The 23,352-nt window shown below is 36.5% G+C and overlaps 1 protein-coding gene across 3 annotated transcripts in view; it reads right to left on the bottom strand.

Annotated features, from left to right (window-relative positions):
- LOC106460333 (CUB and sushi domain-containing protein 3-like) overlaps positions 1-23,352 on the bottom strand; it is a 107,901-nt gene that overhangs the window by 30,319 nt on the left and 54,230 nt on the right. For all 3 annotated transcript variants that reach the window (XM_022387432.1, XM_022387426.1, XM_022387442.1), the window contains 5 exons: positions 18,987-19,136; positions 15,963-16,139; positions 7,769-7,948; positions 1,317-1,490; positions 483-662 (listed from right to left, as the gene is read on the bottom strand). In XM_022387432.1, coding sequence (XP_022243140.1) covers positions 483-662; positions 1,317-1,490; positions 7,769-7,948; positions 15,963-16,139; positions 18,987-19,136 — 861 coding nt within the window. The remainder of the gene's footprint in view (positions 1-482; positions 663-1,316; positions 1,491-7,768; positions 7,949-15,962; positions 16,140-18,986; positions 19,137-23,352) is intronic.

Below are 23,352 nucleotides of genomic sequence, written 5' to 3'. Positions count from 1 at the left end.
AAGGTAATTTAGAATTATTTCCTTTTTTTAAGGTGGTTATGAGGTTGGTCAAATCTACCAACCCTGTAAAGAGTTACAGTATAGAAAGTAACAGATAAAATATAAAGTTTTTCTGAAAAAAAATTGAAATTTATTTAGGCGGTTTTAGGGATTACACAAATGCAATTTCAAAATTTTCAGACGAATAAAAGAATTTTTAATCTTAGCATAAAAATCACTTTGCACTCAGGGCAGTCAAAACTATAACTCCATATAATGACGGACAAAGTTTTAGAAAAATATGTAATTAGAAATTCTGATTGTTTGTCTACAAAAGACTTTTAATGTTTACTAAAAGCTTCCCAAGCTTTGTAAAGATACACTAAGTACTTTCAGAGATTTAATATGTATACCACCATGATTACATGGAGGTTACAAGGTTGTGTAAAATACATGAGCCTGTTGTGACAGGGTTAAACAAACAGGTTTTTCCACTTTCTTACGTTTGCACACTGGATTTTGTCCACTCCACAATTTTGTGTCAAGACACGTTCTCTCTTTATCTCCAACAAGACTGAAGTTCATGTGGCACGAATATTTAATTTTGCTCAAGTAGGTGGTAGTTTTGTTTACGAGGTCGAAGTCCCCATGGGCTACTGATTCAGGTTTTCCACAGTCGATAACTGTGTGAAGATTAGGAAATTATAAGTTTTCATAATTCAGTACTTGAACATGAAAGAAAACTTCCTCAGTCATGTTTCTAGTATGTTAGTATGGATATTTTAGTGCTTTAAGATGATTTTCTGCTTGTTATAACATAATTAATGAAACTGAGAAAATTAAAATATGGACAAACTCTGAAACTAAAGTATATACAAGTTTCATTAGTTAGTGTTAATCAACTATAAAAACTTATCAACAAAAAATAAAAACAATAGAACAAACATCAAACGATGGTAAGTTCACAATTTTCATGTTTTTACTTATGTGTGGATGGGCTGGACTCTTTACAGTAGGTGTCTGTGACTTGTTGGTAAAACTGTCTATTATTATAAACATTCTGAAGTTATACCATAATATAACTTTATTAAAGATAATGTACCTCCACGTGTGATCTATGCTAACCAACAATGTATATATGTATATATGATTTCTGGCTATTTAGCATTGACTAAATTATGTATTTAAATTTGATTAATTTAATTGTACCATTGCATTAATTATCAGCTGTGAAGCTTAATTTCTGAATTAAGGAAAATGATATTCAGTATGTTTTGTATGTTAATATAGACAACACTGGTCCTTTAAAATACAGCAACTATTAACTTCAAACTTACATTTACACTGAGGAGCACTGTCAGTCCACTTGCCACCAAGTTCACAATTTCTAACCTCATTCCCAACAAGTTTGTAGCTTTTCTCACAGCTATATTTGGCTTGGCTTCCAGCTGTCTGACCTGTGACCTCCAAAAAACCATTAGGTGGTGCTTCTAGTTCTGGACACTGGTTAACTGTTGAAAGTACAAGATTTTGAGATTTCTAAAACATCATTTAATATTAACATTTATTAACAAGTGCAATAATAATGTTAAAACCTTGCTATGTTATTTAAAATCCAACCTAATTCTACTAATACTGGTATATCTAAGTTTTAAGCCAACACATAATTAGAAACTAAATATTTTAGTCATATGTTTACCCTTAATTTATGTTCAAGAACTACCTTCAGTCCTTTTAACACTTTGTGCAGAGCAGGAGACCATGAAAAGAAATCAAGGTAGTATTCTATATCACATTAAGTTATTATAACAAATATTTCATGTCTGGAAAAAAAAACATGAGATCCATATTGACGGGAGAGGGATTCTGAGTTTTGGAAGTTATAATTTTCCTATACTAAAAATGTATTTCCAATAGGTACTTACCTCCATTCACAAAATTTGCTATTATTGTTCAGTGCTGCCCTCTAAATGCAAACTTTTTCTTTATGCTCCCCCCTATTGGAATTACAAGATTCCAACATGTCTCTCATGCAAATCATCATGTGTCACTTCCTCACCAATAGAGCATGACATAGGTTTGCAGAAGATGTCAGCACTGGGGAAATGTGTGGAGGAAGGGTGGGAAGTGTGAAAAGAGGAAAGTAACTATCAGAAATACATTTTCAGTATAGGAAAATTATAACTTCCGATACAGTACTTACCTCCCTCACAAGATTATCTAGAATCCCATATTGATAAGGAGGAGGAACCAGTGCAAGGAAAAGACAGAAGTATCCCAAAAGCATCTGAAGGATTCCCCTGGAAATGAGAGATTCAGATCCAAAGAGGGAAATGGCACACCTTCTGAGCCAGGTATGCTCTTCACCTAACTGTGGAATGTGTAAGATATAAGGGTAGAAAATGAGAAGCACATCTGGATGGGAAAGAATGTGGCAGGAATGTGATCCTAACCACAGAAATATACTGTAACTCAATCCCACGATGAGAAAGGTGGGTAAACAAAGGATATGCCCTAGGTACTGACATCCACATGAGAGTAGGATGAGGATCATACTATCTTCACCTCAAACCCAAGAACTGGAGGATTGAGAACCACTCCGATTCCCAGGTGTGACATGAGGATTAGCTGTGAGCTATTGTTCCAGGATCTTGACATCCGGTATCTGTCATATGCAATCAACTTCCCCAATTGTGAAACAGGTGGGGACCCTCCAAATGGCAATAACATCCTTGTAAGAGAGGATGAGGGACGGCCAAGAACCGGAACAATTCCATGTACCATCCACTGTGACCCACAACACAGATGGAGGAAATTGACGGAGGAAGATAGACAACCTGAAACCTGTGTGAGGATTTAATTTGATTGGTTCATTCTTAATCCAAAATGTGCCTGTGGGGTACCAACATCCACATGAGGGTAGAATGATGGCTTCCAATCATTGGAGGAACTGCATTCTGACATCTCCCTCTGTTGTCAATGGTTATCCCAAATAGGAGGATATCACATCATCTACATCCACAGAACACCACTGCCCTACTCTGTAAATGAATGATTATTGTGTGGAACTCATTCAACAGGGTGCCTTTATGGTCAACCACCCCAGCGGGTTTGAACCGGAAAATTGTAAGGATTTCCATACTCCACTTGAAGAAAGGAGGGTGACGATGCAGTGGAGAGTCCAGAGAAAAGTCATCACCTAAGGAAGTGCAATGAGTGACCACAAAACCTTATTTTGAGAAGCAGACCATACCGAGTTATTCACTCTAGGCATGGCAGAGATGGGCAGCAATCCCCTTCTGTTTTACCCATGCAGACCATGGTTGGTATGGTCCAGAAAGAGCATGTTTATGAAGCAAAATATCACAAGGTCATGCACCTACAAGTGATCTTGTGGAACATCCCATCTCAACAGTGAGCGTGCAAAGCCATGAAAGATAAAGCACGCTTGACAGTGTGGATTTTGAGTTAAAGAATGCCTGGTGAGGCACCACTCCCTACAGAGAAAGATCCATAGGATAAAGAAATATAGAAAGGCCCCCTAAAAATAAAGAAAGTATAAAACTTACCAGTTGGAGTCACACCAAAGTCTGAAGAATGACCACAGGTGGTAGGTGAAACCCCAACAAAGAAGAAACCGTGATATGATGGAGATAGTGGGAGATGAATGTACTGGGTGTGGTCCACATGCCGGACTGCAAAATCTTTTCCATTGGACAATGAAGACAAGTAGCAAGGGAAAAAGTGAGGTGTTGGATCTGATGGGAGAACACCTGGAACAAATTCTGGGAGGAAGTAGGTATGGAAGAATAGGCCACTCCACCAAAAGACAGACCCAACTGATAAGGGTAGAAGGTGAAAAATCATGGAATGAGGAGGATACCAGAGTTGAGAATGTGTACCCTGGAAGGAAGCAGTACAGGCAATAAAACAATGAAGAGAAGCCTATCTAGATCTGGTTGAGGATAAAGATGGGAAATGGAAAGAAGGGAAATAGGAGAAAAGAGGAATCACTCTCCCAAACTGCCAAGATCTTTGGGAGAAATGAACAATCTGGATAAAGAAGAGATAAGTAGGGTGATAAAGGGTATGTGAAACATCAAAGGCAAACAAATCAGACAGTCAGTGTCCACAGGCTAAGAGAATAATATATTTTAAGGGAAAGATGAAACATGGAAAATGAGGAAAATGGCTCAAACAGAGGTAAAGTAAGAGAATGGAGGACCACATTAACATCCCAATCTCGAAGGGGAGGTCACCTGAGAGGGCAACTTATCCAGAAGGAATGCATGAGTATTGTAAGGACAGGGGAAGTAAAAACTCTATAGCATCTGGAAATATGAAAAGGTATGGGATAAAGCTGCTTGATATCCCAAAGAAACAAGACCAAAGACCCACGGTCAAAGATCCAGGCGAGAAATTCTGCTACATGAGCCACAATAGGCTGGTCAGCGGGAAACCCCTAATTGTAGACCAACAATGGAATACCTTCTATTTGTGTTGGTACACTTCCATGCCAGATGGATGGATGAAACCAGCTAACAGGGAGGTGCCTTGACGTGTGAACCTGGATCTTCTCACCAAGGACCAGACAAAAGCCAGGCATGAAGATGCAGGATATGAAAGGTGAGATATAAGACATGTGACCTAGGTTGACAAAGAAGGTAGGGAGAAAATGGAAGAGAGACAGGAGGGGAGAGGAGCAGTCCCTGGAACCATGGAACTAAGGCTGGACTGACCAATAAGGAGGAATCAGGAGGACCCAGCAAGAAATGGAGTGCATGAGAGAAATCACCAGCTGAAGATACTTGTGTGACCAATCCTGGCTCAAGGCATCGACTGCTAAAGCTTGGGGATGAGGTACAGGAGACCAAAAGAGAGGTAACTTGTTGTTGAGGCCCATAGTAAAGGCATACACGTGGGGATAACCCTATCAATAGCAAAGATCCTTGAAAACGAGGGGTCTAATGACCACTCTGTGGAATATACCAGGTTGGGGAGCAAAAGATGAACCATGACCAGAATGAAAGCACCCAGCACATGACATCCAATAAGATGAATGTGATGTGCTTGGAACCAGGATAAGAGATCCAACATCTGAAAACAGATAGAACCTCACAAGCAGTTAGTGATGAAACCTAGAAGGCATAGTGAAGTAACAAGTCCATAGAATGAAACTGGACGGGAAATGGTTGAGCCCAACTGATAGGAGTGTCGAAAACATCCCCAAAAGTATGAGATATTGATGAGGTCTGAGGAAGGACTTCTTCAGTTTGTTTAACAAGCCCACTCAAACAGTCACTAAAGGGGGTTCCCAATATTTGGCTGGCCGACTCCAATTCAGAATGAGCTAGAAGAAGCCAGTCATCCATGTAAGAGAGAAACTCAACCCCAGAACATGAAGTTATTGAGCAAATACTCAGCCTACCTGACAGAAAAGATAAGGAGGTGAAGCAAACCCGAATGTTAGTGCATGAGATTGATAAACCACTCCAAGATGGAAAAACAAAGATAAGAATGAGACTGAGATGATATATATGTATATGGAGATAAACCTTGGCAAGATCCACTGTGGTCGTCCATAAACCCAGAGAAAACGCCTACCTCTGGGTAAGAAAAGACTCCATTGTAAACCAGGGCAGATGAATGAAGCTGATGAGGTGAGATCTATTTATGACCATCCTCCAGTCCCAGTTTTTTGTGGAAACAACAAAAGTCGGGAATAAAAACCTGTTGAAGGATGTAGAACAGGTTCAATGACTGCTGAGTTAGCAATTCCTGAACCACTTCCAACAGACCCTGACTGGTCACGGGATTTCGAGACAGAGGGAAGGAAACATGAAAGGTGGAGAAAAGGAGAGGATCATGAATCCTTCTGACAAAACCTGTAGAACTCATTGATCCTCAAGAAGGAACCCCAGCAATAAGTAATCGGCAAGCCGAGCTTCCATCGGACTAGAACCCACTGGGTACTCACTGGTACTGGTGGTGACTTGAGGTGTGTCATCAAAAAACAAAAACGAGAAGAGTCACCCCGAGGAGAAGGGACAGGTAAGAGTTGAGAAGGGGAAGGATGGGAAATGGTAATAGGAGGCATATGGAGCTCTGATTAAAACAAATGTGCAACAATATTGGTAAGGATAGATCGCTGTTGGACTGATGTCATCCATGATGCTATTGTTTCTGGGATCCTGTCAAAAATGTATCATTGCAGAAATGGGGCCATATGTAAATCCTAAAGCTAAGCAACAGTAAACGGACCTGAGCCAAATCTGTATCCTGACCTAAAAGGTTCCAACAACGGAGAAACTACATATGTTCAGTCAGAGTGGAAGACAACAAACAAGCTAATGTGGAGGGAAGAAGGGAAACGATATTCCCAGAAAACCCCTCAACCCCTCAAGATTTTCGTGGAGAGCCTCAGAGAAGAGGTGAAGAGAAGAAGAATACCATAAAAGTTGTAAGGTAAGACACAGGCGAGAATTCTTGGCATGGGTCAGACTGACAGGTGATGTTGGAGCCCCCCCCCCCACTCCAAACAGGCAGTATGGAACCTAACAATTGTTGGTTCAAAAAGGGACAATCAGCAAGATAAATTAATCTGCATGAACCTGAATATCAGGGGAGGGAGGAAAATAAAAAGAGTAGAAAGATTAGTCATGTAGTGAGGAGGGACTTGGCTCATAAGTAATAGGAGAAAGGGATAAAACATCACATACTTGAGAAACAAATTCAAAAAGACTGAGTTTGGCCTAACTGATCATTCAGGTGGGGAATGGGAAGGTACAGTAAAATCAGGAGGTGGAAATAGATGATCCAAGTCCCTGTAAATCTGAACAGGTTCTGCCTGTTGAGGAACTGGGGCGAGGTCCAAGGACAAAGGTTGGCCCATGCAACACTCAACTTTCTGATGGATAAATGCAGAAAATCTACTGTCGGGTCACCCGCTCCTGAGGCCTGAGAAATAACGCAAGTCGTTGGTGTGACCCCCGAAGTGGGAATAAGAACTTCAGAATTCATTGTGAATAAGAGTTCACCAAATTAGAGCAGTGAAAAAGAATAATGCGACTGGAACTAACTGATAAATTTTGTTAAATTGAAGAAACAATCATAATGAAAATTAAATAAATTAAAGAAAATCACTTTATGACGAAACATAAGCAGAACGTGAATCTTTAAACAAACAAAAAACACATCCAAACACAAGTGCTGCCAAACAAGAAATGATAGTTTGATAGAGGAATGTAGAGGGGGTTCACGTCTGTCACCTGAGCATGTCATGCTCCTATTGGTGAAGAGGTGATGCATGATGATTTGCATTAGAGACATGTTGGAATCTTGTAATTCCAATAGGGGGAGCAGAAGGCTTGTGGCATGCATAAATAAAAAGTTTGCATATAGAAGGCAGCACTGAATAAGAATGGCTAGTCTTGTGAGAAGAGGTAAGTACCGTATCGGAATATAACATTTTAAAAGTTAGTGATGTTATTACTTGGAATGGGGCTGGAGGAGAGTAATGCAGTTAAAAATGTCAGTCAAATATCAATTTGCAATGTAACTCAGACAGTCTTAAAATTAGTTATTGCACTTCAACTTTTAGATTAAAAAAATCCTAAATAGGTTCCAGACCTTAGATCTAGAGAAATACAGCAGAAATTAAGTGCTGATTATAAGATAATTCATAACAAGACTATCTATTGATAGTTCTATCTACTTTTACTGTAGTATGCATTAATGAAAAATTTCATACCTATCTGATAATGAAGCTATATGCCAAACAAACACTTACATAGACATTTTGCTTCTTTTCCGTCCCAGCTGCCATCTCCGGAGCATGTTCGAACTTTTTCCCCAACTAGCGTGTAGTTTTGATCACAAACATAATGTGCAGTAGCATTGAAATTTGTTCTAGCTTCTAGATATTCAACTTTTCCATTTTCAATATTTGATAAACTGCCACAGTCCACATCTAGAAGTAAATTATACAAGTTAAATAAAAATAAGAATGCACATAAACCATCTAACTGTAAATTCTATAATTCAAAAATTAATGAAACTAGCCAATTTGAAACATTGTGATTCCCAGAATCACCACTAATGCAGATATTACAATGATCCAGAGAAAAATGTTATATATTCATCATCACAGAATCACACAACCAAATGTTTTTATATAAATATAGTTTTACACTGAAAATCAAAAAATAAATCTTTTGTAAGTTTATCACACAAATAGGTAATTTTATGTCCAAATTAAAAAAAGGAAAAACTAATGTAGTATTTTCTGTTTACACAGTTTGCTCACTATGCACAAAATATATATTATATATATATTATATATTATTCTCCAAAATTACAAATGACAAATGTATTGTTTATCCTGAACATTATGAACAAGCATAATGAACAAGCCTTTTGAACAAGCCAGTGTTCAACAGTTTTGCCTACTTTTGGTACTAAAACCATGTGAAGCTTTCCAGAAAATATTTGACCAGAAAAAAAAAAATGTTGGCCTAAGTGTACCTTTTGTATCAAAGTCATTAATGTAAAATCTGCTTTAAAATGGCCCTCAAAATAACCTGTATTTTGTCATTAATCAGTGATAACAAAAGCAAATCGTAAAAGTAAGTACACCAAGTGTAGTAGCAAATGCTTGACTGAGTGACACAACAAAAGTATTTAGTGATCATGACCAACAGATCTATACTTTATCTCTCACAAATTTTACAATTTATGCTAGTATAAGCACTAGCAGCAGAAAGAAGCAATGAATTCAATCTCCATCTATTTTGCTGAGGCATTTACTTACTTCTTTTTTACTTATAGATAAATACTTATTCTTGAAAGCATCCACATCAGTGATGAATGAGAAAAAATATCAATTAATAAAATAATAAAATACTCTCTTCCCCTTCGGCTGGTCACTCTCATTCCCAGAGTTCATCTTGCATAGTTCAGCTCAGAATGAGAGTGTCATCTGGTGTCACTAGTATTTCTGGCTATTTCTTTCACATTGTCATCTTTCAAAGTAATCACAATTTTCAATCCCATGTAATCTATGTGTTAACGTGTAACATTACAGCAATATCCTGAGCTGCACATTAATTCCCTGTACAAGGTGCTTACCTTTAAACACAAACAATTTGTCTAGTTAAACGATAATGATTAACAATAGAAATGTCTTGGGTTGACAATTACACAAAAATGCATGAAATTCATCCACAAATGCTTGAATGAAGAAAATGCCAAAATCCTGCTTTAACTCAAACAGCAGATGATGTCTTACAAACACTTGATGACACTGAACCATAAGCTAAGCTAATGTCAATAGTCAGATATATAGATATACCATGAGGATACCTCAAATGGTCTTGTGGATATGAATGCAGATGATATGAGTACTTTCCATTATCCCGGCTCAGTGCTGATTTTCGAAAATAAGTATACCCTGGGAGGCACCACCAGCCTGGCAGGATCCTATAAGCAAATGTTGTAAAAAGGAAAAACAGAAACATACTCACCAGCCTAGAAATATTGGGTAGATTGTAGAATAGCAAATAGAGGCAGGTGGTATCCTTTGGGAATTGAGACAACCAGATGGTGAAGATAGTGGGCAACAAAGGTGTGAGTAGTAGTCCGCATGTCCATCTGAAAGATCTCATCCAGCAACCATTGGAGATGAACAGTGAGGGAATGAGAGAGAGGTGATGAATCTAATGGGATGAAATGTGGAACAATCTGCATAAACCCCCAATGATGAGCAAACCAAATGAAGAATTAGTTGGACCCAATCTGTAAGAGTATAAGGAGAAATGTCCCAGGAAGAAGGGGAATCCCAGGGAATGAAGAGTCAGTAATATGAGCCTAGAAAGTGTGAGGTAGATGATAAGTAGCAATGAATGGCACTAACAGGACACAATAGTCTGTCTTGGTTCAATCAATCACAGAGGTAAGAAAAAGAAGGAAAGGAAATAGGGGAGAAAGTTCAGTCATCTTCCTGAGTAACCTGAGGAACAAGCAAAAGTGAGGAAGGAAGAGTGTGAAATACAGGAAATGGAGCAGGCAAAGCCCTCTAATAGGTCAGGAAGGTCTCCAAAGACTGACTGGTGCAAAAATAGAGCCATATGAAGGTCATGCAAATAAGAAATGGGTAAGCACATTTGAGCTAAAAGCTTATCCCTACCCAGGAGATCCCAACAATAGACATGCCAAGTTTTTAGGGGAAGGGCAGAAGAAGATAAGCACACCAACATGGAAAACAAGAGGGAGCAAATATCTGCCAAAAATACCTCAGAAGGATGAGAACAGGAGATGAGAAAAATCACAGGAAGCCTGGAGGTATGGGGACTGGCAGCCCCCATTGGGATCCAAGGGAAATGCCCCAGTGAGGGGTTTCTATTACTCATCTAAATCTAAATAAGGTTTCAAGAGGGTGGAGCTGCAAGGTTTTCACTTTCAAAAATGCAATTAAAACCATTTCTTGGAGTCACCTGCTCAGAAAATCATAGTGAAATTTGTCTTATTATCTTCAACATAAATGACCAAGTACTGGTAGATGCATCTAGATGCAGTAGAAATTCTATCAGACATCAAAGCTAGTAGTGCTAGAATTGTATGGATCTGCTGGCTCATATCAGATGTAGCAGTAGCTTCTTTGCCTACTGTAGGTGCCTCCTTTGATGTTAGCTGTGCAAAATGATTTGTTATGTGGTGGATAGAAGCAGTGACATGCATTGACTTTTGTGGCATTTCAACTGAATGTGGTCTATTAATGCACCAATACCATGTGTGACATATTTAATGTCACATTTTGATAAATATAGCAAAATTCTATGCCAGGAGTATGGATGTTTTTGAAAAAATTCACCAAGCACATGTTGCTCTTTCACTGTCTCACCTTTCATGCTTTTTAGTTCAATTTCGACATCTTTATCCATCCATGCCTACCTCCAAGTCTCTCTACAATTTTTATGGATCTTTCAAACCATATGGTGTTCCTTGTCATCAATTATTTTCAATACTTGATCCATTTTAGTAGATATTATCAATGCTCAGAAGTTACAACAATGTTTACTCCATAATGCATCTTGATTAGAAATGACTCAGAATTTAATATAATCTAAAAATCATCAGCAAAGCAAATCCATAAGTATGTACAATTTAGTAAAAGACTACAAAAATATATCAAAATATAAAAATGAACCAAGTTTAGGACTCGGCAAGATTCACAGAGGCCTACCCCTCCCCATTGAAATTTTCTCAAATTTACACGATTCACAGGAATGAGCCAAGAGATACATGAAATTCTCAACCTTGCCTTCAGGGGGATGGTGGATAGCCTTAGATAAGAGATGGATAGAGGAGAGGTAATACAGGAGGGTGGGTGAGGGTCAAACAGAGATGGGAAAATCTCAAAGTAGTATCAGGGTCAGATCCTCACACCTGAATCAAAGACTCTTAAGTTCTGTGAGTCTAGAAAAGCAAAGTCTGAATGATGATACTAATGCATAGGAATCAGAGGCATGCTGATCCCAAATGAAATTGGTAACTGTGATGTAAATTGATTGGCATGGACCTTGATATCTGAAGAGGGTGGGAAAACAAGGTAATTCAAGGAAAGAGCAGCAGGTAGGAGGAAAGAGGAGGAATTAAAAGACACAGGGGATACATACAAAATGGAATATATCTGGGACACTATATCAAAGAATGCAGGAGGAGGTCTAAAATTGTCCACAGGTGTGACACAGAATTTCATGACAAATGAAGAAGGTGAAAACATGCTATCTAAATCCTCATCATCCTCACCCGAGTTTTCCAGGAAATGGTATGTCTGGTTTTGGTCAGGAGACACAGCAGGCTGCATCACACACTCCAACTCACTGCAAACTAAGACTGTATGTAACTTCCACAACAGAAAGAATGGAGCCCAAAGCCTGAGCAATTTGAGGTTCAGTGGCAGTAGTAACAGCAGTAGTAGTTGTTGCAATGTGAAATTGTGAATTCATAATTCAAATTGAGAATGACAATTTTCAGATCAACCTACAGTATCAAGCTCAAGTAGAGATGACAAAGTAATAACCTGGAAACAACAAAAATTACTGTTCTACAAAATATTTGAAAAAAACCATTGAAGCAAACACAAGCAAAAAATGAGATATTTCTGCACTCTAATATGCTAAATCGAGAAGTGAAAATTGGGTTCTACAGTATAGAGGGAGTCACCAGCACTAGAAAGGTGTGGTGCCCTGCTATTGATGTAGGGCTGTCACATACTTATTTGCATGCTACAGTGCAGCTGTACCACATTTAAACACATGGGGGTAGGTGGAACATCATATTGAAATTGAGCAAAACTTGCACATATAGAGGACAGCACTGGACAAGAAAAGCTATTATATGAGTGGAGGGAATGTATTATATTGGAATGACATTGAGGTCTTAGTCAGGCATGGGAGCAGGAAAGGGGTCTATGAAGAAAGAAGGAATGGAAAAAGGTGGAGAGAACTGGAGAGAAAAACACCTTGCAGTATGTAGAAAGGTGAAATTTTACTGAGAAGGCCACAGAATAACTGGCAATGGAGGAGATAGCTAATCCCCATTTGAACAGCTAGGCAAAGAAAGAAGAGAGATGGCTGATAGTTAGATGGTCAGAAGGAAGGTGATATATATATATAAGATGTGGAACAATGACAAAAGACATGTCTTATGCTGGTAGATAAACAAAGTGGAAGGGTAACAGGAATGAGTAAGGAAAACGGGTACACAATTAGCAAGTCTGGTTGTATACGTGAGGGACTGGACAAATCCCAAATGCAAAGTAGAGGGTTAAGATCCCTTAATGGAACTGTTGTGTGTGTTTGAAGAAAGAGAGAGAGGGTAAAGTGGTAGGGGAGAGGTGGTTTGGTTATCAGGCAGTGTAGAAGAAGGAATCAAGATTGAACTGGCCAGAGGGGTTCCACCAATAGGACATGATAAAGAGTGTTGCGAATCAAGGCCAATACACATGGTAAACAACAGAGAGGTGGATATAAACAAAGGAAAGGTGAGACTAACACTAGCTGAGAACATCAATAGCCAGGGCCAAGGGATGGGAGAACAGGAGACCAAAAGCAAGGAAGCTTGGAATTGAAAAAGGTGGCAAGGTATTAATGAGTGGAGTTTCCAAGAGAGAGCTCACCCAACAGAAAACCTTGGGGTGAAGAGACCATATCATGGGCAGAACACGATGCATTTGAGAGAGGCAGTCCATAACCATGTTCATCATAATGCTAGGTACATGAGATGAACTCATTGAGAACTGGCCCAATAAAAGGGTCCAGAGTTTGAAAACAAAAGTTCCTGAGTTAGGTACCCCTTGACAGTTGATATAGGAAAAAAACCATGGATTTATCAGAATGGATTATAACTAAATGATCCATGAGAAGTAAGAACTGGTAGCACATCTGATGGTGTGCCAGAAGTTTGAGCACATTGATATGCAGAGAGAACTAGTCCTAGGGTTATGTATCCAATGTGCAACTGTGGTTCAAAGATGCTCCCAAACCAGAAAGAGAAGCAGGTCCAGATTAGGTGGAGGTAATGGAATATTGATAGTGGTATTGGATCACTCAAGCCACTAAAACAGATCCTTGAGTAGAGAGAAGAAGACAGATGAACTATTGAGGCTAAAGCTTCCCAAGAGTGGTTCCACTGGTAGCACAAGGGTCATTGGAGGAGGCACATATGTGTGCAACCCAAAGGGTTAATTGGTTTCCAGTGAAGCCATGAGCCCCAAAAGCGATAGAATCTCTCATGCAGTATGAGTAGCATAGGCAAGAATACTGGTGACAAGTAGTTCAATAGCTCACAAGTGGATGTAAAAAAGTTGAACGCAGCTGAGAAAGTAGTTGAAAAACACTCCCAGGTGAACAAGCTATTGTGTGGAAGTGAGGAAAGATTTGGAAGTACTGACAAACACCACCTCCTTTACATGTTGTAGACAGATGGGATCAGAGAGAGGAGAAAAGAAAATGAGGGGGGGGGTGAATTAAAGAGAAAGTCTGTGAGAAAAAATGTGAATAACTCATCTGTCTATAGGAAAGTTGGGCCAAAGACATGGAAATTGCAACATACAGGCCCCACAGGACCCGATTCAACTGGGTAGTTACCAACAAGCTTGACGAGTCTGATACCAGGTAGAAGTCAGATGGGTAGAAGAGGAAGATTGGGAAGTGGAAATTGAAAGATGAGAAACAGAGGAACTAGGTCAAGGTACAGAGGTGGAGGTAGGGTTTGGAACAGTCTGGAAACTAAGGATGAAACTGAGAATTGATGATGGACTGCTTCCACCCATGATTCTATAGAATCAGGAATGCCCCAAAAACTTCAGGGCAAAGAAATGGGGTTAGGCAAAGATCTCATAAAAAGGAAGAAGAAAGCCAAAAACTGGGAAAAAAAAAATCCCTACCCAACAATTTACAGCAAAATAAGCCAATGTAGCAGGGAAAGGGCAGAAGAAGTAGAATGAATCACAGTGGTGAAGAGAAGGGAACAAGAATTGTCTGAAAAATCCTCTAGGACACAGTAGAGTGCTTTAGACATCAGGTGTAGAGAGGAGGGATAATGAAGTATAGCAAAAAGGATCAAGCAAAGATAGAAGTATTGGGCAATGAAGGGCAAAATCAACAACAAAGATTCCACCCTCCAAACAGGCAAGAGAGATTCCAAATTTTGGAAATCGAGAAAGGGGAATTCAGGTTGTAGGAATTTTGTTGGTCAAAGATGGAACCAACATGAATGCCAGTGTCAAGATAGGTAAAATGAAAGTGCTTAAGGTTAGGGTTATGAAGAAAGGTACATGAAGAATCATATGGCACAGGAAAGAGAAGAAATGGTACATACTTGTGATATTAAGTCCTGATAATGCAAGAAAGTTTAAGGATTCTCTTCAATATGGAGAGAAGTTCCCAAAGAATAGCCAGGAGGAGGAAATAAGTGATCAAATTCATCCTCTTCATTCTCCCCTCAAAACAAAGGAATGCCTGAAGAAGGGACTGGAGCTGAAGGTCTTGACTGTGGAAGGAAACCCAATACTCTAAGCACAATGGCCATCACATTATCCTCAGTCAATGTGCCTTCAGAAGCCATAGTTGTTATATATCCCTTGTGAGGAAATTATACACCCACACAAGTAGTAGATGTTACATGAACCAGTGAGTCCATAGTTCATAGAAAAAGGTAAAATTAAGTTCCTTAAACCTCACAAACCTCATTAAATTGAAAAAGAAAAACATGTCTGATGTGTTCAGTGCCAAGGAAAAGATTGAAGATTCATGAGTGTAAATGTATAGAGGTAGTTAGTATGCAAGGAGATATATTGCCCTCCTATAGGTGGAGGGCTTTTGCTGCGTAATGATGTCATTAGACAGTAGTATAATTCACAATACATTCTCATGAGATTAGGTGGGAGTTCACTAGAAGCAGACATGCAGGGAAGATAAATTAACTGTGTGAATAGGTATGGTATTGTCTTGGAATCATGTTATACCACTACTGGTTATGGTTGCCCTAACAGTAACCTTAGCACAAATATTTCTTAAACTACACTTTCAACCAAGTAAAAATAATAATATGGAATTATTTCACTTCTTTCCAACTGTACAAAGGACTTTCATAAAATAATGCTGAAGTATCTACAAACTTGATGTATCCAATGCATGACAGAAAGCAGCCTATTACATGAGTACAGAGATGAATAAATAATATAGAAGTTGTATAAAATTATTATGCACTTTCTTGTTTGTTCTTTTTTTCCAGTTTTCTAACCATGATTGTTTTTGTGCATGTCTTTCTTCCTGTTAACAGCCTTTTAGTCAAAGGTTTAAGTATACAAGTAAATACTTAAAACTGAAAAGCCTGTCAACCCCTTACAAAACATATTGAAGATTTAACAATGGCTTACAATAAATCAAATTATTTGACTAATAGTCAAAGGGAAAACTTACATTTACATGATGGTGCTGACCCTGTCCAGAATCCATCTGGAGCACATGTCCTTGTTTTGTTGCCAACAAGCATGTTTCCATTTGGACATACATAAGTGACTTTCTGGCCTACCCTGAAATTCTCCTCCAGAATTGTAGCATTCTCCTTTCTATCAGGAGTACCACAGTTTGATGGACCTGCACAGAATAAGTTCTTCAGTATCAGATATTTAAATCACCTCTAAACATTAAACCATGTCTTAACTCCATATGATATTTACAATTTCACCATCTTACCTTTTGGTCCTACTATTTAAATGTGTAAGAAATAAATAATCCTGTATTAGGGACCACATTATTAATGCTTATATCATGCTTAAACCTCCCAAACACAGAGTGTCTTAAATATCAAGCAGTTTTATCATTTTATAAGCATCCTTGTCTAAACTGTTAGCATATTTTTAAGGATGCTGTATAATACTTTTAACAATCTACATCCCTCTTAGTTACAGAGGTAGCATGGATTATTGGTTTAGATTAATTTGACATTAAATGTCTCACAGAAGCAAAAATAGCTAAAATTTATTTAAGTTTCACATATATGTACATTAGAGAAACATAGTCAACCTAATTACATAATAAAAATAGTAGTAGTGGTACCATTGTGTGAGTTATTTAAATAAATGAAAATATCAATTACATTTCAGAAATAATTCGATCATCTTAATCAGGCCTGCCAACAGGGGGGCAAAGGGAGCAACTGCCCAGGGGCCTGGGCAAATTAAACCTGGTTATGCCATAAAGCCTGCAAAGCATTTTTAGGCTATATCTTCATTTAATGATAAAAACCATAGTTTTGGCTTTTCTTTGCATATAGACGCTTGATACATTAAGAACGACTGAAATAATAATATGAGTAATAATTAATATGTATTTGTTACTTTATAGAGTTAACAGATATTTGTTGTTACTGTATTAATGTTTTTACGCTTATACTGTGAGGTAAAAATGGCTGCTGCTATAATTTTGTCTGGTTTTATGAGCTCGTTGCTGTCCTAATTTGTGATCTTCTTTTTAATAAATTCTTGAAAATGTTAAAAAAGAGAGAGAGAAAGGGGGCCCGGCAAGGATGTTTGTCCCGGGGCTCATACTGGCTTTCAATGTAGATGATGAAATAACACAATAACATTGTAACTGTTGTATGTATAGAAGAAACAGCCAACAATTTTCTCACAACAGTTTAACTTCGAAAAGACTGTTGGTAGTCCATAATTATAAATCTGTCACAGATTTTAAAGATTATAACATAAATTTATCAACAATATATTCATTACAAATGTGCATTATATACTATAATCCAAACTGATGGCAAGCATTGCAACAAATTAATGATCTAAATAAATATACAGTTAACATACATTTTAATGATCTAAATATACATGCAGTCACTTTACATTTCAGTTCAACAATACAAATAAACAAGAGAAATATGAAATTTAATGTTAAAATAAATTTCTTATGACAGAAGGGTACCATCACCAATAAATATATCATATAATATAATAACATAAGCATGCTAGTAATTAATTACACATGTGAATGATTTCAATAAGTGAACTTTAGACAAATTATCTCCTATTCAATGTTTCTAGCCTTTAAAGGGCTTGTAATTTTGAATTTTCAAAACTAATAAATAGGTTTCAACATAAACATTGCTTGTTATATTTTGAATTCAAATTCAATGTGATCTTTTGCTGTTGCTGGTAAATAGTTTTATTAAAGATTTTAGTATTTATGAATGACAAAAAAGAGCTGACATTTTCTGTTCATCATAACTCTATCTAAACTCTAGTTACCACTCAATTTCTCCCAAATAAACCTTACATTATGTTTCATCAAACAAACCTTAAAATTAAGTTTTGCTTAACCTAGCAAGCTAAAATCATCACCAGAGTTTATACTGTGTTAAAAATTGTAAACATCTGTGGCACAAATCATGATATTCTGTGACATTAATTTACTGCCTTGCATTGTATTACTCACTTTGGATTAACATTTACTATTTGTTACATTATTCACAACTAGTATGAATTTAACCTTTTACATTATAATAAATTAATAATTTTCTGTAAAAAACAAAAACAGACTTAAATTAAAACTTAAAACTAATCAAATATTGTGTTCAACTTTTTCATCTTAAAAGAATTTGAATGTCTAAAAGATATGTTTATTTTACATGTACCACTACTTTAGTAGCATTTCAAAACAACTTAAATGAAGTCTTTTTTTCTTAACTTTCATTACCATAATTCTGAGGCTCCAATGTTAGCCTGAGATTGTAGTAAAAAAAAAGAAAAAAATCTAGATGACTGATCAGAGACTTTCTTCAGTCCCCAAATAATTTTAGACAGTTCTCTAGATGTTTATATGATTTAATTCACTTCATTTGTAAGGCAGTATCAGAAAATTGATAATAATCTTTTGATACTTTCAATACTACAAAAAGGACATATATAAAGGTTAAATGGTTGCATATTAATTGACATTAAGTAGGTCAGACATAAAATTGTACATATACAGTAGTGGTTTCAAGATGCTGGATTTATGGAAGAATTGTTGAAGCAATATTATATATATTTATATATATAAAGTGAGTAGATATTATTTTTTCAATCCAGAAAGGTACAAGATCATATGATCACTGTAAGATAAAGGTTGATAAGCCAAATAATAATAATCAAAGTGACTTGTAAACCAATGTAAAAATTAGGATTGTTAATAACATACCACCAGTATTAACTAAAGTTTCACCAAAGACATGTGAACAAGATCCATTGTGCTTTATGCAATACATCATAAAATAGATAGTGATTACAAGTAAATGGGAAACACACCAAAATATTACTGTCTCTATGAAAGAAAATTTGGTAATGTCTAAAGAAATTCAGCTTTTTAAAATTCCCAACAGTCAGTTAGTTGTTAGAGATTGTGAATCATAGAAACCCTGGGAAGGGGCTAAACTCTTGTTTTAAATAAAATACTTACCATATTGGCAGATCCATGGTAAAAAATCCAGGTCACAGGTTACATCATTCCAAAGCCATTTCCTCCCACCATCCAGCACTACACAGTTTTGTTTGTTATTGTAATTGTTGGGTTGATCAGGAGCCCATAGAAAACTTATAACTGTCTGATCTAAGTTGTTCAAATAAAATCTTAATGTAAAAGGATAAAACTATTTACATAAAGTTGTACTTAATTCAAAATAAAATCTATAACCAAAGTTACATATTTATATTGATATTATTGTATTTATTCTGAGTGAATATTATTAAAAATACTTAAAAAATATATCATAAAGTTAAGCACTTTCACCAGTGGTCTACAACAGAAGTGTGAGTGGGGGCAAATGGGTGCAAATGCCCTGGGTTCTCCCAGATTAAAAGGGGCTCCCCAACTAATAGAAAAATGAAAAAATTAATCAAGCATTAGATGTCATCTTGAAAAACATATATTTGGAACTGTGTCACTATGACAACAGCAATTTGCTTGGCCACTTAAAAATATTCATTGTCATTACTTTATACTAGTAGTCCTTACCTGAACAAAGGACCGATGTTTAACTATTTCTAAACAGAAAGGATTTAAATTTCACTTTTCATGTAACAATACATGTCAAATGGGCATATTTCTGTGAGATAAATGGCTTAAGAGTGTAAAAATTAAAGAAAATAAATGAAATCATTGTAATGCCTCTGGATAAACAACATTTTTGGCTCCTTATGGAGTCTCACTGTCACTTTTATTGCATACATTTTGCTGCTCGTGATTGGCAATCAGAGTTGTTTTTCTTTTTCTCAATATTTTACTCTGAGATACATAATCAGCACCAGAAATGTTAATCATACCTAACTTCCCTTCTCCCCTCCCAAAATAAAGTGAATAAAAACCAATTTATTTTTGAAGAATTTTGAAGGTTCTATTTGCCTATTCTATAAAAAAGTTAGTCTTGTTTGTCTGTACACACGACAACATTTGATAAATTTTTTTATTCTGACACCACAACAGCAGCACATATCTCTATAAAATACACATACATTTTTCTGACATTATTTCCACTTAAATAAGACCAAAAATCCAGTCCGTCTTCTGTGGAAAAAATTAAATTTTATAGTTTTCATTGACACTAAAAATCTTATGTCATAGATATTAAACCTGAATACACTTATTCCATACTTTTATATGGGCTGAAAGATGTGAACAGACAGACACAAACTTAACGTAATGAAAGTTTTGCATCATTCATATATCTTTCAATGTTTTTTGAAATAAGATCAAATTTGTTTTTTCATTGCATGGGTAATAAGTGTTTTATTAAAAAAGACTTTTTATTAATTTGAAAATCAGAAATTGAGTTTGTTCAAACTCTTATATGATAAAAATGCGAAATTACCATTTTTATTACAACTTTTCTGATCGATATACAAGTCAAATTTTTTTCTATATGAGGATTTATTTGTAATAACTTTATAATAAAATTCTTGAACCTCACACATATTTTGAAAATAGTTTTTTAGATACAAATAAACAAGCATTTAAATATAATAATTTCCACCAATAATTTGATTTCTAGCACTTATATGTGTTTTCTTTTTAAACCTGTTGTTATAAAATTATTGTTTTACATTATTGGCAGAAATGATAATAAGAATTGTGACACTTTTATGCATGGTTTCTTTTTCAAAAATGTTAAACAATAACAGTTTCATAACAAAATGTTTTAAAAAACCCTTTGTTTTATAAAATATAGAACAATAACAGTTTTGTAACAACAGGTTTTTAAAAACATTGTATGGAATAAAACCCGAGCTCTTGTTCAGCCCTTAATTTAACAATCACTCTCTCAGCTAGCCAAACTACTCAAAGTACTTTGTAATTTAAAATCAAAGACAATATTTAAAAACTTATACAGTATCTATATGGTTTCGATGTAAAATTAAATACAATGTATTAATCGAAGTATGAAATATTCCTGTATTTTTTCTCTACATAATACCTATAATTGTAAATTCCTTATGTTTATTATATAGAAGCTATCAATTTATATTCTTTATTCATCATAATTCTATGCATTTAATACCAGATGTCAGTTACTGCTGTGACTGTTGCCTAGATACTTATTTTAAACAGAGTTTTATCACCCAATACATTGTTGCTAAGTGCATTATTGCCCAATAAAGGCTCTGGTAAGATGGCCGAAAGCTCGCAAATAAAAAAGTAATTTAATTTAGAAAGATAAAAAAAAATGTGTATAAAAAAATAATACCCCAGGTGCACACCCCCAGAATTCCCTTAGTATCTGTTCAGAGTTTCAGGTCTGTAGGTTATTTCCTCTTGGAGCTATGGCATGACTGACTGACACTCAAACACCCAGACTGTTTTATTAGTATAGATTTATTAAAAATATTAAAATTAGGGCTTTGTATATTATCCACCCAATTTTTGTGCTTGTGCATTCCTCAAAAAGTATTTAAAAATAATTTTGAATACTGTTTGACTTATTCATAAAGTTCAGTTTTGATGGCATCCCCCCCCATAAAAAATTTGCCCTGGGTTCCACAAGTCCTTAATTTAACCTGCTCCTACACCCATACTTTACATTTACTTAGGCTTACCCATCAAGAACTTCAGTCTCATACCTGTATTATAAAACTTATTCATTTTGGCTAGAGTTAAGTGATTTGATCAATTAGTCAGTATAATAGAATACCTAGAATTAGCAATTACATCAATCAGTATAATATACATTAAAATATTAATCGATTGATGTCATGAAAATAATCAATTACTCAAATTAGTGTTTCGATTATTACTGTTTACAATTATTCCAAGAACTGATTAATGGAAATCAAATTGTCATGAAAGCTATAATATTCCTACCTGAAAATATATTTCCAGTATGTACTTACCTCTTCCCAAATATATAGATACTCTCATTCAGTGCTGCTCTCTGTATGAAAAGAATGTTTCATATGTCACAAGCCTTCACTTCCACATACCCCACGATTATTGTGGTTAACCTGCGCCTCGCATGAAAATCATCATGCAACAATCCTCCACAAATAGGTGTGCGACATACCCTCCTGACACGTGTCATTCCTTATATTTGATTCTACTGAACTATCATTTGAAGTTTAGGTAGAAAAGGAGGTACCAGTTTTCAGTGGGCAGGGCAGGTGTGAGAGAAGGTAAGTATCTATCAGAAATATATTTTCTATATAGGAAAATTATAACTTTCGATGCATGCATTACCTCAGCTCACATATATAGCTAGCATCCCACCTTCAAGAGGTGAAGGGAGTGGCACAAGGGATAAAAAAGCATCCTTCAAAAGTATCCAAAGAACACCTTATACTGATTATCCTCTTAATAAAGAACCATACTTGGGAGCACCACTTCTGTACCAGATATACTCTTTGCCCGGTGTGAAAAGAGGTGTCACAGACACTGGCAGAAAAAGTGGAGGAGCACATCCTAAAGGAAAAGAAGATGGTTGGATTGGAATCTGAACCACATTATATCATAATCTCAGTCTTGTTGAAGAGAGGCTGTAGATGAATTCTCTACAGAATGTGAGGGAATACGAAACTGAATGTGCTCCAAGGTGTAGGATATCTAGGGTGCGACAGATCGTATGCACCACATGTACACAATTCCCAACTAACAAGACATTTCGGAGGTCACACCATACTAAAACTCAATCCAATAGGCACACCACTGCGCAACAGCAACTTCGGCCACAAAAACTCCTTGAGGTGGAGTATCAGAGGGAGAACTATTGCCTCCTTCAACATCATCACCCCATTTTGTGATCATGAGGCAAACCGAGTAAGGAATAGAAAAAAAAATAGGCAGCACGTGTGAGAACTTATGTTAATTGGTCCTACTCAAAATCCAAAACCAGTCACCAGGAACCGACATCCATATCATGGTAGGATGAGGGATCCCAATCGAAGGAGTGAACTGCAATATGATGGATCAACTACAAAACTACATCATCTCCTCAGACAGGTTCGTACAGCATAGGAATGCATCACGAACTTCTGGATATCACTGAACAGAAGTGGATTGCCCATATAAATAATATGCAACTGCACCCTCCAGAAGCCAGGTACAACATCACCCTTTGGAGCTCACCATACAGAAATGGAGCATATTTATTAGTAGACTTGCATAACATCATCCCCTCGGAGAGGACCGTAGAGCATTGTAGTACATCACAAACTTTCAGGTACCACTGCACAGAAGTGCATTGCCCCTATAAATTATATTATGCTTCACCCTTTAGATGTCACAGAGGATGGGCACAACATCAACCATCAGTGCCCACTATACAGAAATGGAGCACATA

This window comes from Limulus polyphemus, unplaced genomic scaffold (assembly GCF_000517525.1).
Source record: "Limulus polyphemus unplaced genomic scaffold, Limulus_polyphemus-2.1.2 Scaffold33, whole genome shotgun sequence".
Taxonomy (NCBI): Eukaryota; Metazoa; Arthropoda; class Merostomata; order Xiphosura; family Limulidae; genus Limulus; species Limulus polyphemus.
This window is presented reverse-complemented; position numbering and strand designations above follow the sequence as displayed.